General features: G+C 48.5%; 1 protein-coding gene and 1 long non-coding RNA gene across 4 annotated transcripts in view; one reads left to right on the top strand and one right to left on the bottom strand.

Moving 5' to 3' along the window:
• Positions 1–2,972: 2,972 nt before the first annotated feature.
• On the bottom strand, positions 2,973–6,547 carry LOC137861829 (uncharacterized). The gene is made up of 3 exons (XR_011099881.1): positions 6,413–6,547; positions 6,048–6,209; positions 2,973–5,791 (listed from the first exon to the last, which is right to left on the bottom strand). It is a non-coding gene; the product is annotated as an uncharacterized lncRNA (long non-coding RNA).
• The window catches only part of TSHZ3 (teashirt zinc finger homeobox 3), a 64,846-nt gene continuing 50,371 nt past the window's right edge, over positions 6,020–20,494 (top strand). Inside the window, exon 1 of one of the 3 annotated variants that reach the window (XM_068693365.1) lies at positions 6,020–6,155. Coding sequence is in view for 1 of the 3 variants with exons in the window: in XM_068693363.1 (XP_068549464.1) it covers positions 7,685–7,724 (40 nt within the window). In the remaining 2 variants the exon portion in view is untranslated. Of the gene's footprint in view, positions 6,156–7,319; positions 7,725–13,428; positions 14,283–20,494 lie in introns of those variants that run through there. The other 2 variants (XM_068693363.1, XM_068693364.1) reach the window with 2 other exon arrangements.

The raw sequence follows: 20,494 nt of genomic DNA, 5'->3' as shown, positions 1-20,494 counted from the left end.
GAGCAGGGGGTGGCTGCCCCAGCACGGGCTGGCGCTCGAAGTATTACAATTGCTAATGCTAGATGCTGATTTCCACGTGCTGAAAAGCTTCTGTTGCCTTCACAGCAAGTAATCTAAGGCATAATTAATTAGCAACACTTCTACCACCATGCTTTTCGCGCCCGGCGCTAGAGGCACCGCTGCCCAGTGGTCCTGGGGCTCTGGCGGCGCCCCGCAGCCGCTCAGCTCTCTGCGTGAAGTGCGCCAGGGACTCAGGAAAACTTGGTGCGTTCTGGGAGCAGCTCAGCCGGCTCTTGGGGCTACTTTGTTATGCGGCTGGGGCCGTACATTCGGTATTGGCTCGGGTCCTGTGCTGCCTCGGGCCCTCACAGTAGGGAGAGGGGAAACCGGGCAGGTTCTTCTTCTCAGGGCTCAGCTGATAGCATCTGCTGAACACAGCCCTGAACATCTGAAGTTGGGGAAATTAAATAAACTGTGAGCATCCTTTGGTCTGTGGCTCTCTGCCTTTAAAACAATTACTCGCTGCAACCTTAACGGTAGTATATTAAGGGGGAAAAATGCTCACAAAAGAATGTAGCGTTGGGATGGAGCTCTGCCTGGTATTAGAACAATTACAGAGCAGATGCATCCACTCCAAGCAAAATGACCTTTTCATCAAGTTACAAAACATTAAAGGTTAAGGAATGTTTCAAAGGAACTTAATACTTTTAAATCAGGAAAAAAAAAAAAAAGCCATTCTTCAAGACCTGACTAAATCTGTGGGAAACTATAAGAAGACTGCTTAGGCATATCCACTCGTAATTTAAGTAACTCTTGTTCTAGAAGGATAGGAGGCATTTCATGCAGTCTGTTTTATTTTAAAATCAGAAGTGCTTTTTAAAGCAGAAATGGGATGTGATAGGAAGGAGCACCCAGTGAAAGAAACCTGCTCTGAAAGCTGCTTAATTGCAATTTTTAAGTCACATTTCTCTCTCTCCTTTGTGCACCGATGATTCGAGAACAAAGAGAGCGAATCAGTGACGCTGGGGGATTTTCCCAGGTAGTTTCCACGTCTCGCCCGAGCCTCCCGGTGCCCGCTCCCGTCCTGGCAGGGCGTGGAGCCTCGCCCCGACAGGCGCACGCCAAGGAGCGGCTCCGCCCGCAGCCCGGCCGGGCCGGAGACGTTGCTCCGGGGCCTGCCCGCTGGCTGCCCCGGCTTTGGCTCCGCGGCCGTTCGCTCTCGACGAGGGGAAGAGGCGGAGGGAGGCCGGGGGGCGGCTCGGAGCCTGATGCGCCCGCGGTGCGGGCCGTCGGAGCGCTTCGAGCCCTTCTCCACAGCAGTCGCCGGGGCTTTACGAGCCAGCTATGTGTTTTTATTTTGTTTGTTTGTTTTTGTTTTTGTTTGTTTGTTAAGTGCCCGTTGGCAGCGGGCCAGGTGGCAGCCTGCGGGCCCCGCACGTCCCCCGGCCGTGGGGAGGCGGCGCCGGGGCCGTCCCCGAACTGCCCAGGGCGGCCGGGGGCGTTCGCGTCGCTTCCCTGCGCTGTAACGCTCCGACAGTGCCAGCGGCACATAAAGGTCCGCTACTGGCAGGCGGATTAGGATTTTTTTTTTTAAGGGAATCTCGCATATCTTAATGCAAGCAATATATGCAAATCACGTAAAAAAAATATATCCGTCTAGGAAATAAGTTTCTGCGGAAGGAAAGCAGGGTTTTGCTGGGAGTTGGGCTTTCTCAAGTCCTCGTGTGTTCTTTCCTGTTGTGCAATGGATCTGTGCACAACAAAATCTTTATTGCGTTAAGTCACAGGCGGTCAGCGAAGGCACAGCTGCGTTAGCTGGGCAGTGAAAACTTTCAGGTGATGCAAGAAGTAAGAGGGGAATCCCTTCCTCTACTCCTAGCTCCCTCAAATGCCTTTCACATGAGCCAGCTCTGAGGATCACTGCCAGTTCGCACAAAGGCGTTCCCAAAGCCTGAAGCTAGCAAAACTTTGTGTAGGTAAAATTAACTAACCCCTCTCTGCTGGCACAATGGCTTTTGTTGTCACATATGGTGGAGTTCCAGGATCTGTAACTATTTTTCATAAAAGATTTTCCTACTGCCCAAGTGAACACATTACGCTACAGTAGCTCTGAATGGTATCGCTTATTTCCTTCAAAGCAGTGGCCAATTGTTTCTTCAGAGACCCTAGCTCCTTTCAAGGGAAGAGGAAAAAAAAAAAACAAAAGTGATAATTCAGCGGGACTGAGTCGCGGCGATAGACTTAATTTGAAAGTGCAGCCCCCGGGAGCGGGCGGGGCTGGAGCCACGGCTCTCCCCGGGGCCGGGCCGGGAGCCGGGCCGAGCCTTGCCGGGAGCCGGTCTCGCCGCCCCGCTCTAACTCCTGAACTCGCCGGGGCGGCCGCAGGTTGCGCTCCCTCCGCCGCGGAGCTGCCTCGGTGGCTCGGCAGAGCTCCGCCGCCGCGGGGAGGGACTCAGTAGGCACCGCCGGGCAGGGCCGTGCCGTGCCGTGCCGTGCCGTGCCGTGCCGTGCCGTGCCGTGCTGCCCCGCTCCGCTCCTCCCGGGGGCAGCGGCGGGCGCCCGCCCTGGGCCGCCCCGCTCCGGGAGTCCCCTGGCAGCGCCCCCGCGGCTGCCCCGGCCCCGCCGCCTCCGGGCTGTCGGGGGGCGGGGAGGAAGGGGGGTGCGTCTGGAACCGGCAGGTTTTGGTACCCCCAGGGGTGCGGGGGGCACCGGCAGCCCCCGGGGGAGTAGGATTGGCCCGTCCACGGTTACCTCCGGCTTAGCAGGGGCGCTTCTGCACGGCGGGGCGCTGGACGTGCCTGCGCTGCCCGGTCTGGTTTATTTCCCCCCCCCCGTGCCCCCTCCGAAATGCCTGGTCCTGGTCGCAAGGACCCCGCTATCCCAGTTGCGATTTTCTGAGGCTCGTTATGTGTCAGAACTGTAAAAGTCCTCTGGACAATTTACAGACAAAACATCTGGTTCGTTAAAGCAAAGCTACTGGACTAAGACAAACAAACTTTGCTGCTGTGTAAATTCACTTACCCAAACAATTTACATTCAAGCAAAGATTTTAGCCCGGAGAAAAAAACTTTTATTCATTTGTACTCAGGAGACTTGGGAATTCAGAGGCATTTTAAAATAATTTTGCTCTAATAAAGTTATGTAGATATTACAAAATGCCTTTGTTCTGCCCTCAGATAATTATTGTCGTTATAATGGTTATTGACAATACTTTGTGTTTCACAAAAGTGGAGTATCGTTTTCCGTCGCGGGCAGTTGTGTTTTTAAACAAACTTGTCAGAGGCGCATCCCTCCCGCCCGGCACTAATGCAAGCCGCTGCTCCTTTGTTCCTCGCCGGCAGAAAGTGGAGCGCTCCCCGCCGCCTTCTCGCACCCCGACGGCGGGGGCTGCGGGGGACAGCGTTCCCCGGGACGGGAGGCGACATGGCGGGGGGGCGACACGGGCTGGGGGGGGATCCCGTCTGAGGCCCGCGGTCATAAGGCGCCGCCTCAGTGGCGCAGCCGGTGCGTGCGGTGGGAGGCGGCGGGCAGGTGAGCCCCCCCGGCGGCTCGGTGCAGCCGCAGGACTGCCTAGCTCGGTGCCAAGACCCCGATTTGAGGCTCTCTCGGCGTCGGGGGGCTCCGAAGGGCGCCTCCGGAGCTGCCGCAGGGCCGCCCGCCCGCCTCGAAGGCGCGCCGGGAGCTCGGCTTCGCTCTCTCTCGGTGGCGGCGGCCGGCACGGCGCTGTTCGTTTCTTGACCCCCGCGGGCCGCCGCCGTGCCTGCTCGTTGCCCCGGGCCCGCCGCGGTTTCTCCCGTGCGGGCAGGAAGCGGGCGGTGGAGGCGAGCAGCGACGCGGCACTCTCCGAGCCGGTGGGACGGTCATCGGTGTGGTGATCAGAGTGTGGGGCTAGTCAATAGCGGGTACCTTGGGTTAAAAGTGCCGGACAGGGAGAGCTTAGAGCTGAGCCTCGTGTGCTTAGTCTGTGCGGATGGAGTCTGGGCAGCCACCGATTTGTGCGTTGTTTGTGAATGTTACACTTAGTAGTGTTCTGGCTCTCCGAAACAGACCGCGAGCCCCCAAAGAAGGTGATGCACGTGAAGCGGTCTGCATTTCCTGCTGTAATCCGTCTGATAGAAAATTCAATAGATTTTTCTTCCTTTAAAAGAAAAAAAAAAAAAAAAAGAGAGAGGAGAAGAAGGGGGGAAATGGTTAGCGACCAAATCGTTCTACAACTTCCTGAGCGCTCTGGCCGTGCTGTGGCTGTGTCACTGCCGTGCACGTGTGGGTGCGTGTGCGCCTACAGCCGCTGCCCCTCTCATGCACACGCGCACCCTGGCACTGCTCACCGAGCTGGAAAAGTTCCTCCTAGGACCGCCGACGGAAAGTTTCGCTTTCCACCCCTCGCTCCCTCCAGGCTCAAGCTGGGCACCCCGCTCCCCGCCGCCACCGGAGCCGGCGCCCCCCCTCCCCCCCCGCTGAGGAGCCGGGTCGCTGCCGGTCCCCGGCGGGGCTACAGGGGGGCAGCCCCTCTCCCACGAACGAGTGCTGCTGCTTGGGTCGCCCCCTGCTCGCTCCCCCCGCACTGGCTGCGCTCCTGCCCCCTGGGCTCGACCCTGCCGATGGGGCCTAACCGGGGCCGGGAGGTTCCCGGGGGGGCTGGAGCCCAGACCCCCGCCGCTGCCGGCTGCCTGCCCGGAGCCCCCGGCACGGCGATGGGCTTGCGGCGCGGGGGGCGCGCAGAGTAACGCTGGGGCAGGGGCGCGGAATTGGGGAGGGGGGAGTGGAAAAAGAAAAGTTCTTGCAACTCGCAACCCCCGCCCCCCTCCTTCTGAACCCCCTCCCCCGAATTAACGATCGCCTCGGGGTGCTCTCGCAGGGGGAGAGAGTTTGGGAATGGCGAGTCCTCGGGCAGGAGCAGCCTTCGCAGGGCTGGAACAAGCGAGCACCCAGTCCCAGCGTCAGCCCCAGTCCCGGTCCCGGTACTTGCTGGGACTTTGCCGGGGCTTTGGGGGCGCTTCCCCCGGCGCCCCCCGAGCCCCGCAGCGGGGTGTCTCCGAGTTGTGTTCCAGCCTCCCCCGGTCCGCATCCCGGAGCCACCCGCCGTGCCGAGCCGTGCTGTGCCGTGCTGTGGTCACGCCGCGTCGGCTCGGCCGGCAGCCGCTCCAGCCCCCTGTTCACGCGTTGCTCGATTGCCGGCTTCGGCTGCTGCAGATTTCCCCGGAGCAGCAGCGGCAGCACCGGGGCCGGGCGCCGCTGCCCCTGCCTCCGGCCGCGCTGCCGCCGGCGAGAAGCGCATCCTCACGGGCTGCGATAAATTATTTAGGCTTTCTGCTTCCTAATTTTTGACTTCGAGGGGGAGGAGGGAGAAAGGAAGAAGGAGTTGTTCCTAATCGCAGCCCGGCCCTTTCTGCTCGCCGAGCCTGTCCAACACTTGTAAATACTTATGCGGCGGCCGGTTCCAGCTTGCCGGCGGGGCTGGGCAGCGCTGGCTGCTCGCAGCGCGCACCGCTCCAGGTCGCGCCCGGTGTGTTGTCGTCGCGCTGTGCCGCCGGGGTGACACTGACGGATGCGCCAATGGTGAGACGGACAGATGTTAGGGCGGATCCAGCGGCGGGTGCTGCCACGGCGGCGGAGCCCAGCCCGCAGCGGGCCCGAGCCGCCGCCGCCCGGTGCCGCTGCGGGTCCCGGTGCCGGTCCCCGGACGAGCAGCGCGCACGCACCCACGGCCGGGCGTTTTGGGGAGAGGGTAGCGGCTCCGGGTCGGCTTTTAAGCCGATCCGATCGCTCTCTCTGCGAGCAGACCCTGTAACTGTGAGGAGAAACCAGCGAGTATCAATGAGACGGAACTGAGCGAATTTGGCAGCAGAAGCGGCATCTGACAACTCACCATTTTCGCCTTTGCAAGAAACGTTTCGTTTTCCCCCAAGAGTAGCAATTTCCCGGGGAATTCACGCGACTGCGATTTATTTTGTTTTACTTTTTTTTTTTTTTAATCCTATAGATCAGCTTAAAAAAAATCGCCTCGTAACAACAACAACAATAATAGTAATAATAAAAAGCCAAACCTTCTCCACCCTTGACGCAAAGTGTTTGAATTTCCTGCAACTTGAAAAGGAAAGGCGGGAGCGGCGGCTCTGCGATGCGAGGACGCAACAACAGCTGCACTTAGTCAGGTACTGGACGCATCCCAAAGCTCGAGGAGCGGGGCCAGCCGAGTTTTTTGTGATCTTACCGTAAAAGTGAGATCATCCTTTTCATTATTATTATTATTATTATTATTATTATTATTATTATTATTATTAATTATTTATTATTATTATTTATTATTCCTCCCCGTGAACTTTTTTTTTTTTAAGAAAAAGACAAAAATACGGTTTGCTACTGTTTCTTTTCTTTCTTTTTTTTTTTTTTTTTTTTTTTTCCCCCTTACCCCCCCTCGATTTTCTCCCCCCTCCGGCCGGCATCGGGCGCCCCGTGCTGGGAGCGGGCGGCCCGGCGGGGGGCGGCCCGGCGGAGAGGGGCGGCCGGGACCCCCCTCCACCTCGGGGCCCGGCCCGGCCCGGCCCGGCCGCTCGGCTCCGTCCCTCCCCGCCGCCCAGGGGTGCGCAATCAAACCCACAGCGCATCGATCCCGAGCAACCGAGCGCGGCGGCGGCTCGCTGGTGAACTTGGACCAATAAATAAATAAATAAATAAAAAGAGGAAAAAAAACCTAAAAAGCCCCAAAAAGAGAAGGGAGAGGAAGCAGTCTCCGAGGAAGAGCCGAGTGGAGGGCGGTTGTCGCTGCCCGCTCAGCCGGCGGCTCGGCTCGGCACGGCGCAGCCCAAGCGGCGGAGGCGCGGCCGTTACCGGGCGGAGCAGGGCCGGCGGCACCCGGGGGCCGGGGGGGGAGCGGGGCCGGCGCCAGCCAGGTGGGAGCCGCCGAAGGGCCGGGGCGGTCCCGCTGAGGGGAGCGGGGCGAGGGGGCGGCCGGAGGGCAGGAAGGGAAATGGAAGGGGAAGGGGAAGGGGCTGCCCGGGAGCGCCGTGGGGCGCCCGGCGGGGCCCGGCCCCTCCTCGCCGGCGGGCAACTTCTGAGGGGAGCGGCGGGTGGGGGCGGGCTGAGGGGCGGGCAGGGGCCGGGGGGGTCTCCCCGCCGTGCCCGGGCGGCGGTGCCCGCGTGTGGGGTAGTGTGAGTGACACCGTCATCGTCTCGTTTCCCTTCAAGCTTCGCCTGTTGCCGCCGCCGCTTCCAGCGCCGGAGACAGCGAGTGGAGAGCGCAGGCTGGAGCCGCGCCGACTCTTGCCGAGAAATGCCCGTCTTTATGCCGTGATCTCCCAGCCCGGCCAGGCACCGGGGGAGTAGGGCGGGGTGGGGGGAACTGCGGGCTCACCCCAGCCCTCCCGCCCGCGCACCTCTTCGGGGGGCTTTCCCTCCTCCTTCCTCCGGGGCGATTTGTCAAACTTCCCCCTCTTCTGCCAGCAGCAGCAGCAGCAGCAGGGCTGTCCTCTCCTCTGTGCCGCCTCCTCCTCCGCCGCCGCCTCCTCCTCCACCTCCTCCTCCTCCTCGGCATCGTGCATGCACGGCAACAAAAAATATATCCCCAACCCAGCCCTCGAGCCGACACTGGAGCAGCTCAGCGGATCTCTGGGGCTGAGGCAACACTTCCCACCCCCGCGCCGAGGCAGCCCCCCCCCCCGCCGGCGGCCGCCGGAGCCCCGCGATGCCGAGGAGGAAGCAGCAGGCGCCCCGGCGCGCAGCAGGTACGGGAGCCGGCCCCGCTCCGCTCCGCTCCTCGCCTCCCTCGGGCTCCCCCACCGCCAGCCCTCCTCCTCGGCCGCGGGCCGGGAGACGCGCTTCGCACCCCGCTGCACGCCTCGGGGCTGGCCGAGGAACTCTCGGGCCGCGGGGGGTAGGGGAGGGGGGGATGTTATTGGGGTTAATTTTATTGGGGTTTATCTTCACGGTTTTGACTCCAGGGGTGGGGAGAGAAAGCTCTGTCCCTACTTTGTTACCCACTTCGGTATAGCCCCAACTCCGGGTTGTGGGGGCAGCACTTTGTGAGGGCCGGGCAGGTGTGCGAGCACATGCAGCATGCATGGGCCGGTGTGCTGGGGGGCGAGGAGGCGAGTTCTGGGCATTTCCAGCCCACACTTTAGCACCTACTTTTGCTTCTCTCCCTCGTAGTCTTCGTTATGCTCCATCCCCTGCTCTGACAGACAAATGATTTGTGATAGCCGGTGAAAATACTTTTTTTTTTTTTCTGTAAAAAGAAGATAGGGCTTGTGTAAATACATGGGACGTTGTGAATTGAGTGGTAGGGACAAAGTGATCTGGAAGGTCCGCAGTGTGACTTGAAGATCCAGAACTGGCTCCGTTGCTCAACTTTTAGCCTTTCCTCTCTTCCCCTTGTTCTGCACTGGAGGTGTCTCTGCAGGATGGACAGACCCACCTAGCTGGTCACTTTCTTTATAAATCTCTTCCATTAATCCTGTTGATTTCTTATTTATGAGCCCAGATGAGAAGCTGTAAAGGAAACCAAAAGGAAGAAAAAAAAGAGGGGGGGGTCTGTGTATTGTCAAATGACTGGCGAATGTTTCTGATACTGCCTTTACAATTTCCTCCATTTTTTTTCCAGAAATACTTTTCATGGCTTTGTCCTGATGAGTTTTTGTGCTTGTTTGTTTTGTTTTCCTCATGCCAGAAACGTCAACTCCAGTTAAACTTGGGGAGCATTTTCTGGAAAAGCCGAATCAAAAAGAAAACAGCGAAAAAATCCAATGCCAGACCCCGCAATTTTTTACAGTAATCCTTAGATGGGGATACGCGGTCTGGAAAAGGTTTCCTTGGCCTGTTGCCATCCTTGATTTGATAGCTGATTGATCGCCTGTCATCTGGCTGCCTTTGATCTATTCATTCCCGATAAACATCAATAAATCACTTGCCATGGTAACGCCGGGCTCGGTGACGTCACGCGTGGCCTGTCAACCCTCTGTCAGTGCCACTTATGGCTGGACGTGCCACCGCGACGGCCACTCCAGGGGCACAGTGCTGCGGGGCGAGGGGCAGCACCTGCGGAGGCCAGGGCTGGGGCTGGGGACCAGGAGTCGATCTCCGTGCTCTGCCCTTGGTCTGCTCCCAGGGGCTGGAACAGGTGTCCCACGGGCTGTGGCAGTGCTGGCGGTGGTGCAGCCGTGGTGGTGCGGTGGCAGCTCCGAACAGGTGGTCCTGCGGCTCCGGGAAGTGGGCATGCAGAAATCCAGCAGCCAGGCTTGTGCTCTGCCTGACAAGTCCTGGGTGGTGTGGTTTGGGTAAACAGCAACTGGTTCATGGAGCCGTGAAAATTACTGTGCGCGTTTCCGTTCTCTTCTCTGGCACACACATTCATCTAGTACTTTTAATGCAGGAAAGTGTACTTCTTAGCAGTCTCATGCCCTGTACTAGCAGTTAGAAAGTTTGTAAAGTTTGGGAGCACAGCAGTGATACAATCTAGCAAATAATATCTTAGCCAAATGCTTCAAGACAATATTTTGGATTTCTCAACCATGCCATCGAATGACGCGTCTCAACTTAATTAAAAAGGTGAACTTTTCTTAATACTTGGAAAATTCTCTTTTGTAACATTAATCTAGTTCTGCAAATTCTAGCTCTTCCAAGTATTTGACATGTTCTTCAAACAACTCTGCTTTATGTTGGGCTTTCTGTAGGCTGGAAGAAAATGTTTTTGCACTAAACACATTCTGAGGTATCTTTCTTTCCTTCCCCTCTCTGTCTTCCACTCTCCGTCTCTCCTTCCTTCCTCAAGTGAATCATCCATGATGATCTATCTTTCATATTTAGCAGAAGTGTAATCTCTTTAAACTTTTAGCTTTTTGATAGCCGCATTAAACATTTAGTATTGTGTGTAATTGCTTCCCCCTGAAATGCTGTTTTATTGGTCACATTGCAAATGATACTTTTTCCAATAGCAGTAAAAGCAAAAGCTGCTGCTTTTTATTATTTGTTATTATTATGTTTTTTAACACTTTAAAAACAGCTATGAAATAACAGGTTAGTTAAGAAATACTCATTACAAAAACTTGACTGCAGGACTAATCGGAGATGGAAGAATGGTTTTGCTCCATCAAAATGACCCGTCAAAACGACTTTGTTTCATATTTGATTTAATTGTCTCTCTCCTGACAGGCACATTCATCAATAGCTTAATGGTCAATCAGAAGTTGGCAGAGTGAGTGCTTTCATTCTTTCCCATACACTAGCTTTGGCTTTACTTTATCAAAATGCCTCTGCCTAATGGATATGGGGGATGTAGAATTACTGAAGGGCTACTTATTTGAGAAGAGTGAAAAAACAAGAACATTTATGCTGTTGATAAGTGCATGAAGATAAATAAGTCAGCTGTACGGGTTTTATTTTAAGACAGAAGAAACTTACATTTTTTTCCCCCTTCTTTTTGGCCTTAGAGCTGCGACTTATAAGGTTCATGACTGCTTTTGTGGCATACTGAGAGTGATGACAAATTGATTGCTTGGTACTGAGAGAGAAAAAAAAGAAGGTGGTGGGGGGAGAATTAAAGATGTCTGCTGATTGGTAACTCAGAAAATCCAGTCCCCAGCAACCTTGAGAATACTCGAGAATTTTTTTTCTCCAAACTGAAAGGTCCGCTCAGCCATAAAAAAAGAAAAGTTGTTTTGCCAGCTTCATTAGTGTTCACCTAATTAGCTGTAAACCTGATGGATTCCTGACAGCTTTAATGATTGGAGATGACAAGCTCCACGCAGTGTCATCCAGCAGAATTAGGTTTGCAGCTAGTTTGATGTAATCAAGTTGATATTACACAGTCCTGGTTGCCTTTAGTTGTGCATTAACTCAATTTTCTGCTGCAGGTGACAAATGGGCTTTGGTACCTGGATAATCATGTCATAGGAATTAGGGCCCTTTTAATGGTCTGGAGTAGAATAACAACAACAAAGAACTCTCAGCAGCACAGAGCTTGCAGACATAACAGACAGGTGCACAAATTCTTTATGTCTAGCCCAAGTGTTAACACCACACTGTAGAAGACTAAAGCTGTCTCTGAGAATCAAGAATCTGTAAAAATGGTAATTTCAGTTTGTTTGCTCTCAGGTTCAGCTGAATATCACAGATAGAGAAATTTGGGGGGAACGTCGGGGATTGCAGTTTTATTCCACACCTGATAAATCAAGAAGGTGATCAGGACTGCTGCTCCAACGACTTGTGTCATTTAAAGCAGAAGCGAGAAAATATTTATTGGTTAGAGGCTACTGTCTAGGAAAGCTAAGATACTGTATTAATAAAGGCCAGTCTTGTTCATGCAAACAGTAATTATCTGTCCTTAAATTATAGCTTTCACTCACAGCTTTTTTAGAAAACTATCTATTTAAAAGATCAAGAAAATGTACTTCCTATCGACAGAAATGACTTAATGCATATTTAGTGTAAAAATATATGAAAAAACTGAAGCTCTTTTGAAGAGGAATTGCAAACTAATGATTTGTTGGAAACTGATTTACTTTTTACATATATATACATATATATATCTTGAGTAAAACGATTATACTTTTTTAGGTCCTGCTAATGAGACAGAATTTTCAATCCTCTGGGAAAACAAACTTTTTTTTTTATAATATACATCATTGTTGAAACTGTAAAGATTTCTGCATACTTTTTAAGCTCCTCACAACTTTTGTGCTCACGCTCGAAAGATGCACATGGGCAGTGTGAATACTGACATACATGCAATTGATTTTTCAGGGATGTGCAGCACTTGCACTTCTCACAGACTTCAGGGCTCTTTATAGTTTATTTGTGACTCCAAAATGAGGCTGGGATTGCACTCCAGAAATTCAGTTGCAGGCTCGCATGAAGTTCTTGCAGCCAGATTTCCAGGCAGCAATGGGTTCAGGAAGTTGAATGCTTTAATTTATGGGAATTGCTTGCAACTGCATACATACCCCAAAAGTAAATGTAGCAATAAAGTAGACTACCTATGAAGGTACTTGCAGTGTCAGCCCATGGTGCGTTATTTGCCTCCAAACCTCCTGCCACATATTTCTCTGTTGGACAGACATTCTTCCTAGCAGCAAGCTGACAAAATGATTAGTTATGGCTGTCCTCTGCCTTTTTTTTTTTTTTTTTTTTTTTTTTTCGGCAAAGTGTGAGGAACAATGAAAAAAAAAAAAAAGGAGAAAAAAAAGGGGGCATAAATATGAAAAGGCCTGATAGATTCCACTGAATATCTGTCTGGAAAACAGAATTTTCCAGAATCAGCTGCCATTTCTCCCATTAGCTTGACAGCTGTCAATTAGGGCTTCAGTGCTCTCCTGGGCCACAGTTTATTGCGTGTGGTTGATGTTGTCATTTTGTTCTCAGTTTTGCCTTGAGCACTATCATGAGCAGGAGTGAAATAGTCAATAACTGATGTATCAGCAGTTATTTCTTAAATTGGCTTACAAGTCTGCATTTTTCCTCTTTTTACTAAAGATTGTTTTGTAAAGTGATTAGAATGAATTGTGACTGCTGCAGGGTTATGGGAAATGCAGTGAAGCTAGGGTGAGTTAGCAGGATTAGAGTGGTTCCTTTTTTGTCAGTGCTGTTTCCAGGATTAGTGGAAACTGTAGAGAAAAGATCACCTTCAGGCTGGAGCGTGTGGCAAATTTTTGAGTGTGCTCTGTGCACACTTGTGTGTAAATACATGGTTGCAGATTGTGAATGAGAAGAAATGATTTGCCAGGATGTAAAGTAACCTTACACGTTATCTTTCTGAGTAAACCTTGTAACTACCAGTTTTACGGTATGATAATCCGTATTTTAATCCAGTGTCATGACTGTTTCCTGGCAAATCCAGATATTGATTGTCAGATTTTAATAAAGCCCTATTTACAAGGTACTGCTAGCAGATCAAGCATTAAGATGCCTGAAGTGTTGCATTGTCAAGTAAGTGTGTATATATATGTGAGGTTATGATACAGTACCAAAAATAAAAGAGTTCCAGAGCGGTCGTGGGTTATCTTATCTGTGAAATGCTTCAGCATCATTTACTAAACAATCTACTTCAGGTCTTTGAGCCTTTTTATTATTATTATTATTATTATTATTATTAATTTTCCTTCTCTCTTTTTTTTTTTTTTTTTTAATTTGGTTACGCCCAAATTGTGGTTTATCAGCCTTAAATTAAAAATGAAAGGTGAATACAATATATTGTATTTGGTAACAATGATATGGACTGGTACATCCAGACAGATAATATGCAGTTGTAATTAGACTGAATAGACAGGCATTCATTTTTAAATTCTTTGACACATGCATAAAATAGTCATATAATAAGATAAGATGACAATTTTATGTTAGGTTGATAAAGTGTCCCGATACATGCATTTAAATGTCTGTAAGCCTTTTTTTATCCAGACAGATTAATTCTAGTTTCCAGCATTTGCAGTTAGACATTAAATTAATTTTAAAAATCCTGCTAAACAATGGATGTGTTGCATTTTTTTGGTGTCATTACCTAAAGCAGGAGGATTGAAAAAAATTATTCGATTGATTTTTCTTGATTTCAACATTTAAAAAAATGCATAAAAATTGGCTTAAAGGATTTAAAGTGCAGTCCATGAGAGGCTGTATTGTAGTTTTCTTAAGTATAATAATGCAGAATAGAACATTGTAAGAGCTTGAAATTGTTTGTTACCATTTCCATAAAAAGAACTGTAAGATTTAAAGTAGGTAGAGCTTAATTTCAGAGACTGCAAGATTTAATTCTACCAAATTTCCCCGTTCTTGCTCCTAAAAGATATTTTGGTCACCTCAATAGAGAGAGAATCTGCTGAATTTATACACTTTTCGGTGCAAGCATCAACTTCAAGGTATTTTTCAGAAAATGTTCAAAGGTTTTTTTCCCCAGGGATAGAGGGAGAGTGGGGAAGGAGTTACCAGAAGACCCCAGCATGTCTGAAAGCTCTTTGCCAGTTCTATTACCTGGCTTGCTTGGACAGTAGAGTTGCAACTCCTCAAAAATAATCGAAGTTGGACTTAATTATAAATTATTAATTAATGCTGTCAGGACACATGTTATTAATTATGACTCTCTCTTCTTCGTTCCGAACAGCTGTTGAGAATTGCTAAGTTCACTGTATTTATTGGTGTGGGAGTTCACCCCAGGAAGAGCTCTCCATCCCCAGTGAGCGTTGCTGCTCACCTCCCATTCCTTTCACACTGGAGGTTGTTTGTAAGCAGCTAGGCTCAACTTGGCCTTGGTTGGAACGGGTAGAAGCTGAGAGGTGATTAAGTGTCCTCGCAACTAGGTAACGTTTTTATGGGGGGGAGGAAAGGAGGGGCTTTTACGTCCTATTTTAGCAAGGTTGAAGGGTGGTAGAGAGGTCAAAGGGGCTGACCAAGCCATGGCAAGTGGGAGGAGAGGGGCGCTTAGGCCCTCCTGCCAGGCTACTGCCAAACTTGGCACATTAGCATAGGGGGAAGAGCTGTTTTGTTATTCATTTGCAATGACTCAAATTCATTTACTTTTGATATTTCCATCATTAAATTGAGCCCTCTGTTTCAGTTTCTTATGTGTTCTTTGCGGAATGCATGTTGCATAAAATAGGCAATTTTTAATGAACAATTTAATGTAAATGGGTTCTGAATTTAAATTAATATTAATGAAGCTTTGAGTGAATTTATTTTGCATACGTAACGGCTTGTAACTCTTTCACCCATACGCTCTTGTGTTTATGTACTAACACACTGGTTAGGTGAATTGGCTAGTTTTCCATGTTTTGTGATTAAAAAACTTTAACGGATTTTACATGGATATTGGTGCTAGTGCAGCTTTATGCAGGTTAGCATCTCTATTAAAAAGTAACTGCCTTTATGTTCAGATTTCTGTAGTAACCATTTTAAACGTGTTACCCTACTATATATTTTTTTCTACTTCGGTTTCTCCTTTAAGCTCAGAGAAAAATTTATTCCAACAACAGTCACCACAGTCAAGATGTTTTCTTTCTTTGGCTTACCTCTAATGCATTATGTATTTAGGAATGATGGGATGTTCTATAATTAATTCTGTTAGATGTAATTGCTATAATCACTTTGATGCTACACATAATAAAAGTAATATGGTAAGCATATGAAAAAATGTAAACACCTTATTGTAACACTTCATGTAAAAATCTTTTAAAAATCTTGTTTAGAGCGGAACCTCTGCTTCTGTATTTTGTCAGAGGTAACATTTTCTTTAAAGTGCATTGCTTAGTAAAGAATGCATTTTAGATATTGAAAGGAGTCCGACTGGCAGATTGTCTTATATGTGTGTGTGTGTGTTTCTGACTCTGTACTCCGTTAAAGATGTAGTTCATTAAGAAAGCAATCTTCAGCGTTGCTGCAAGTGACATGTAAATATCACCGTATATCTCGTGAAATAAGAGATGAATTTGTGCACTGTATTAAAATCCACTATGTAGTAAATAATGTGAAAGTGGTGTTGTACAACTGAAAGCTTTTTTGTGGTGCAAAATTACGGGAAATATAAAATGTATGAAGGGTAGCATGTAACTAGAGAGGGAGTTTTTCAGGCGTAGTCCCAAGTGGGGAAAAAGACTGTAGAAGGTGATTCTCCCCTCCTGCCCCCCTTTTTTTTTCCTAGCAAGTAGCTTTGAGTTATTGTTTGCAAACACAATTTTTGATGGGGAGGAAATGAAAAAAATCTATGCAATGGGTTAAGCTGTGTAGTTGATATCCCTGATTCTGAAACAAAAAATGTTAATGTGGCCATAGTTCTTAATTAGTTGCACACCATACTTAATGCTGCAAAGGTCACTTGGTTTTATGATCCAGCTTTGTCAATGAATTTGTATGTTTCCCCCCAAATTTATATGTTACTCTTCTATATTTTCTAAGCAATTGAGTGTGCAAATCATGGTTAAAATGCAAACTGGAAAGAAAATTAGAACAATCTGTTTAGTGTGGACAAAGGAAAGTTTTTTTTTTTTTTTTTTTTTTTTTTTTTTTTGCTAGTGTTATTTTCAAATAATGCATAGTCCTAGCATGGAGAGCAGAAGTATTACATTTAACTTCTGTAAGCTGAACAAACAAACCCCAACCAACCTCTCTGTGGACTGTTCTAGGGAAGAACAGAATAGGGCGCTGTTTTTGAGTATCTCTGGAACTGGGCTCAGTGCCTGAAGTCCTTTTCCTGCTAGGTCAAGCCTGTTGCTGGAGGGCCAGATCTCAGCAGGGGCCTCCTGGAGGCTTGGCGAGGCTGTTCAAGACTGGCAGCCATCAGTCATCCATCTGTGACACAGAGTCTGTTTTTGATGGCAGGGATGATAAAAGGCCTGGGAACTGTATAGGCCCTTGTAATCAGGGCCAGTGCTGACATCCTTCTCAACTTTGACAGCTTCTTCCTTTTCTCTCTTCACCGCCAAGACTGTCTCAACTGATTTTTTTTCTCTCTCTTGTTTCATGTACTTGATCAGTCTCAGATGCTGGGAATTATTTTTTTCTGAAGGGAGGGGGAGTGTTTCTTTTGGTTTGTGGGTTGGGCAGGTGTGAGAGGAAGTCTGTTTTTTTTTTTTTTTTTTTTTGTACTGTAGGCCTGTTGCTAATTAATGTTCCTCCATAAGATTCTGTCGGAGTTGAGTAATGTTTTTGATCTTTATGCCTGATAACTGCATACTTAATGAGATTTCAAAGCTGTGAGTGCAGCTCCCTACAATTATTGACAGATGCCTTTTCTTTGCCATTGGGTTCAGCTTCATAAATCCTCCTGCAGTAATGAGGTTCAGAAGTGCCACCCTGCCAGTGAGCTAATGAAAGAGGGGGGGGAGGGAGGGAACAGCTCATGCCTGCCTGACACATTTTTTTCCTTTAAAATTTACTATGCAGATGTCAAGCTGTGGGACGATTACTTCAAACATGCTAATTTTTATCTTGCTTTTGTGTCAAGCCTGCATGCCATTCCCTCCCCCCCCCCCCCCCCCCCCCAATAATAAATAAAAATAGAAACCTCAACCTATTTAAATTTTATCAGGGATCATAACTATTGAAGACTTTGATATATGTGTGTTCTTTTCCAGTTTCCAGTCAGTGGAGCAGTTTTTTGAAATCCGAAGGGCAGAGAGAGAGGATTAAAAAAAAGGGGGGGGGGGGAACAAAAACAAAAAAGCCCAAACCCCAAACTCCATCAGCCACCCGCCGGCCTGCCCTAGCCATGCACTTGAAGCAGCACAGATTTCATTTTAGAGTTCTGAAACTAAATCCTGGCGGAGAATAGCCGCACCATGCCAAACAGTCGATTTCCTTTTCAGCAGAGCCATCCATCACGGACCCACCCTTCTCTCCCGACAGAATGACACGTGTCATTTATCATGCGGGCCCCACCAGGCAGTGCGGGCAGCAGCGTGGGGGCAACACGGGGCCGTGGGGGCCGGGGGCTGCCGGCCGGGGGCTGCTGGCCGGGGGCTGCCAGAATGACTGTGGAGGTGGCGTTCCCCTGTCTTAGTTCTGCGTTGCACCGCTTGGCCCCCTGAGGAGCTTTCCCTCCTGTCCTCCCCCTCTCTTTTTTTTTTTTTTCTCTCTCTCTCTTTTTTTTTTTTTTTTTTTTTTTTTTTTTTAAGTTTGGCAGTTGGGAAAAACTGTCTGACACGTATCATTCAAGCAGCACCAGCTTGCTGGGGGTTGTGTAAATGAATCTGGGAGCTCTTGGTTTCACATGATTCAAACGTGCATTATTGAAGATGGATGTTCCTTAAAAAAAGATTGATGATGGATATCAGGCTTATAGTGCCATTTATCATTTTGAATATTATTTAGACTTGCCGTGTAAAGCTGTAACTTGAGAGTTGGATGAGCTGGGACAGAATGGAGGCCTCAACGTGCACGCTTTGATTGATGGCTTTGCTTTCTCATTGTTTGTTACCAGATACTAGCCAGTCATTACAGGAGTGCCTTACAATTGTTTTAGGGGCTGGATTTCTGTGTGTGCATCTGTGTGTGTTTGTATAACAGAGAGACAGACAGGCAGAGACAGAGTTAAGTTTTTAGCGAGAGCATTTCAATAATTGTAAAGAATATAGACAAAGCTATGGCCCGTGCAAGGATACCAGCAGTCTTTGTATGAATACAGCTACATGCTGTACATAACACTAAAACATAAGCTGGAGTGTGGCTGTTCCAGCATAGCATTGTCAGACATCATCAGTACCAGCATAGAGATATGCTGTAAAAATGTTCTTCTGAACAGATTAACAGAATCCACTTTCCTTTTGCTAATAGGCTGTGTTTTGGTCCCATAATAGCAAAGAAAACAAAGTTCTGGAAGATAATCATTTCAGAGTTTACATTTTTCTTTTCTATCCACCCTCTTCACCCAAGGCTGCAGATCTTCGGATCTTGGTGTTTAGTGCCAGGTGTCCAGAAGGCTCCTGGAGGCGGATAGCCTGTCCACACAAACAGCCAGGGCAAGCGCTTCCCTTTTTGAAGCACCTCTGCTGGAGCCAGGACACTTCCACCTGCTGGAAGAATTAAGGAAGCAGCTTTATATTGGCAATTAGGTCTTAACCTGGGAGTACAGGCAGCGGTTTTCCTGAGATGGACACTCCAGCAACAGAGTGGCGTCAACCACAGGTAGTGCCAGCACTCAGAGTGGTGAGGTATCCGTATACAAACGTCCCCGGACAAGCACCATGTGCAGCCCCCTTAACCTTGTTCTGTGTTGACAAACTATTGCATGTTTCTTGCCTGGCATGTTGTAGAAAAATCAAATAAACGGGAGTAGGAGGCAAAATTAGGCTAGAGTAGCTTTTTGTTGAATCAGTCTTGAACTTGCACAGGTAGATGGCATTTTTGAAACTCTGCTTGTCACGTGCACTTTTTCTTTGATTGCGAGATGCCTGCCTACCAAGAGGGAATTACAGCAACATTTAATAAACAACACACTGTATTTAGGTTGTAACATGTTTCACAAAGCCATCAGTGACTTTATACAAGTTTTACAGAAATGAATTTTTCAGAAGTCTGGCGTTTATTATTCCTTCTACAAACTCAGTTCAGCTTGCTTTTGGTACACTCTGCCAGTTGCTGAAAGGAAGATGAATTCAAGTTTATGCACTTCATTCAAGTCCAGCATCATGAGAAAGCCCTGTAAAAACATAATATTTTCTATAAAGCCTTCAATGGTAGAAGGTAAAACTTTGATCTCCTACCACTGCAGTTGTGTAACACAGTAGGTAATTGAAGTACAAGTGCCAATTTGCTGGAACAATTGTAAACACACCTTGATACAAATGGCATCATTTCATTCTCACTGATTAGAAAACTTTGCTATTAATAGACACAAAGTCCATTTCAGGTGTAATTGGTAAAGAGCTGAGTGCACTCATGGGAAGAAACGTTGTTTTGTTTTTTGTTCGCTTTTATTCTTATCCCTTTTTTCAGTTTTATAGCCAGAGACATGATTTATTGCAGCCATCCATCTTTGGGGCTCATCCATCACATCCTGGTTGCTAGGCAATCATGGCAGCAGCTGTTTGCTTTGAATCAGACAGAAAAGTTGTCAATCATCAAAGGCAGGTGAATAGCATTAGAAACACGCTATTGTCAGACGGAATAATTAATCAAAGAGAGAAAAGATAATTAAAAAGATATGACCCTTGCAAGTACTTGCTCTGGGTTGCCTGGAAAAAAGAAAAACTGCCTGGTCTTTTCTAGACACTTAAGCAGCTGAGGGCTGATAAAATATGCACTCTGCAGTGCATAGTTTTTAATTAATTGAAAAAGGTTCAACATTCAAAGACGATGCTGGAGAAAAGTCTGATTATAAGCAGAAGTAATATTTATTGTTTGCGTGAAAGGCTTGACATGGAGTTCTAACTTTCTGTCACAAATCTCCACCGTGCTTGCACTAAGCCTCTTTCAGCATTGCTATCTCACTGGCAGTTACTGGAGTGTGTGCTTAGTCCGTCCAAGGAAGGGTCCTATGCTTTTCAGCCAGCCTTTTCATTCTGGGCCACCTTTTCAGGGTATTGTCTCATTTGCCATCCTGTGCAGCAGCTATCGGAGTTGCACAAGCTCTGCCATCAGGAAGGCAGGCAAAGCTCAGCAAGCCTGCGCTATTGCTCTTCGTTCGGTACAGGAAAGATGTTGATCTCGTTTCCGATCAGTGCATGGAGTAGCAGGCTCTGTGAGCGGGTTCCTCAACCCAGTTTTCCAGCAATCCTATTATTTTTAGCTGGAATGATCAAAATCAAAAAGCCTAATTTCCAACTCCTTGGAGTTGGGATTACCTGGCAGTAGTTTCAGCATAGCGTGCCCCAGGACAGGCTACGTAGAAATGTGCTTCTGGTGGAGTGATTGCTGACCTGGTGCCTGCAAGACAGCTGGATAGAGCTCATACTGCCACCGTCCACAGATCAGGGGTACTGGTCGGAATGCTATTTTAGACGAAAAGCTGGATGTCTGGCCGTAACACTACATGCTGTCATTATGAGAACGGAATTTTGTATTTTTGGCTTTTGAAGCT

The sequence above is a fragment of the Anas acuta genome, chromosome 10, assembly GCF_963932015.1.
Source record: "Anas acuta chromosome 10, bAnaAcu1.1, whole genome shotgun sequence".
Classification (NCBI taxonomy): Eukaryota; Metazoa; Chordata; class Aves; order Anseriformes; family Anatidae; genus Anas; species Anas acuta.
This window is presented reverse-complemented; position numbering and strand designations above follow the sequence as displayed.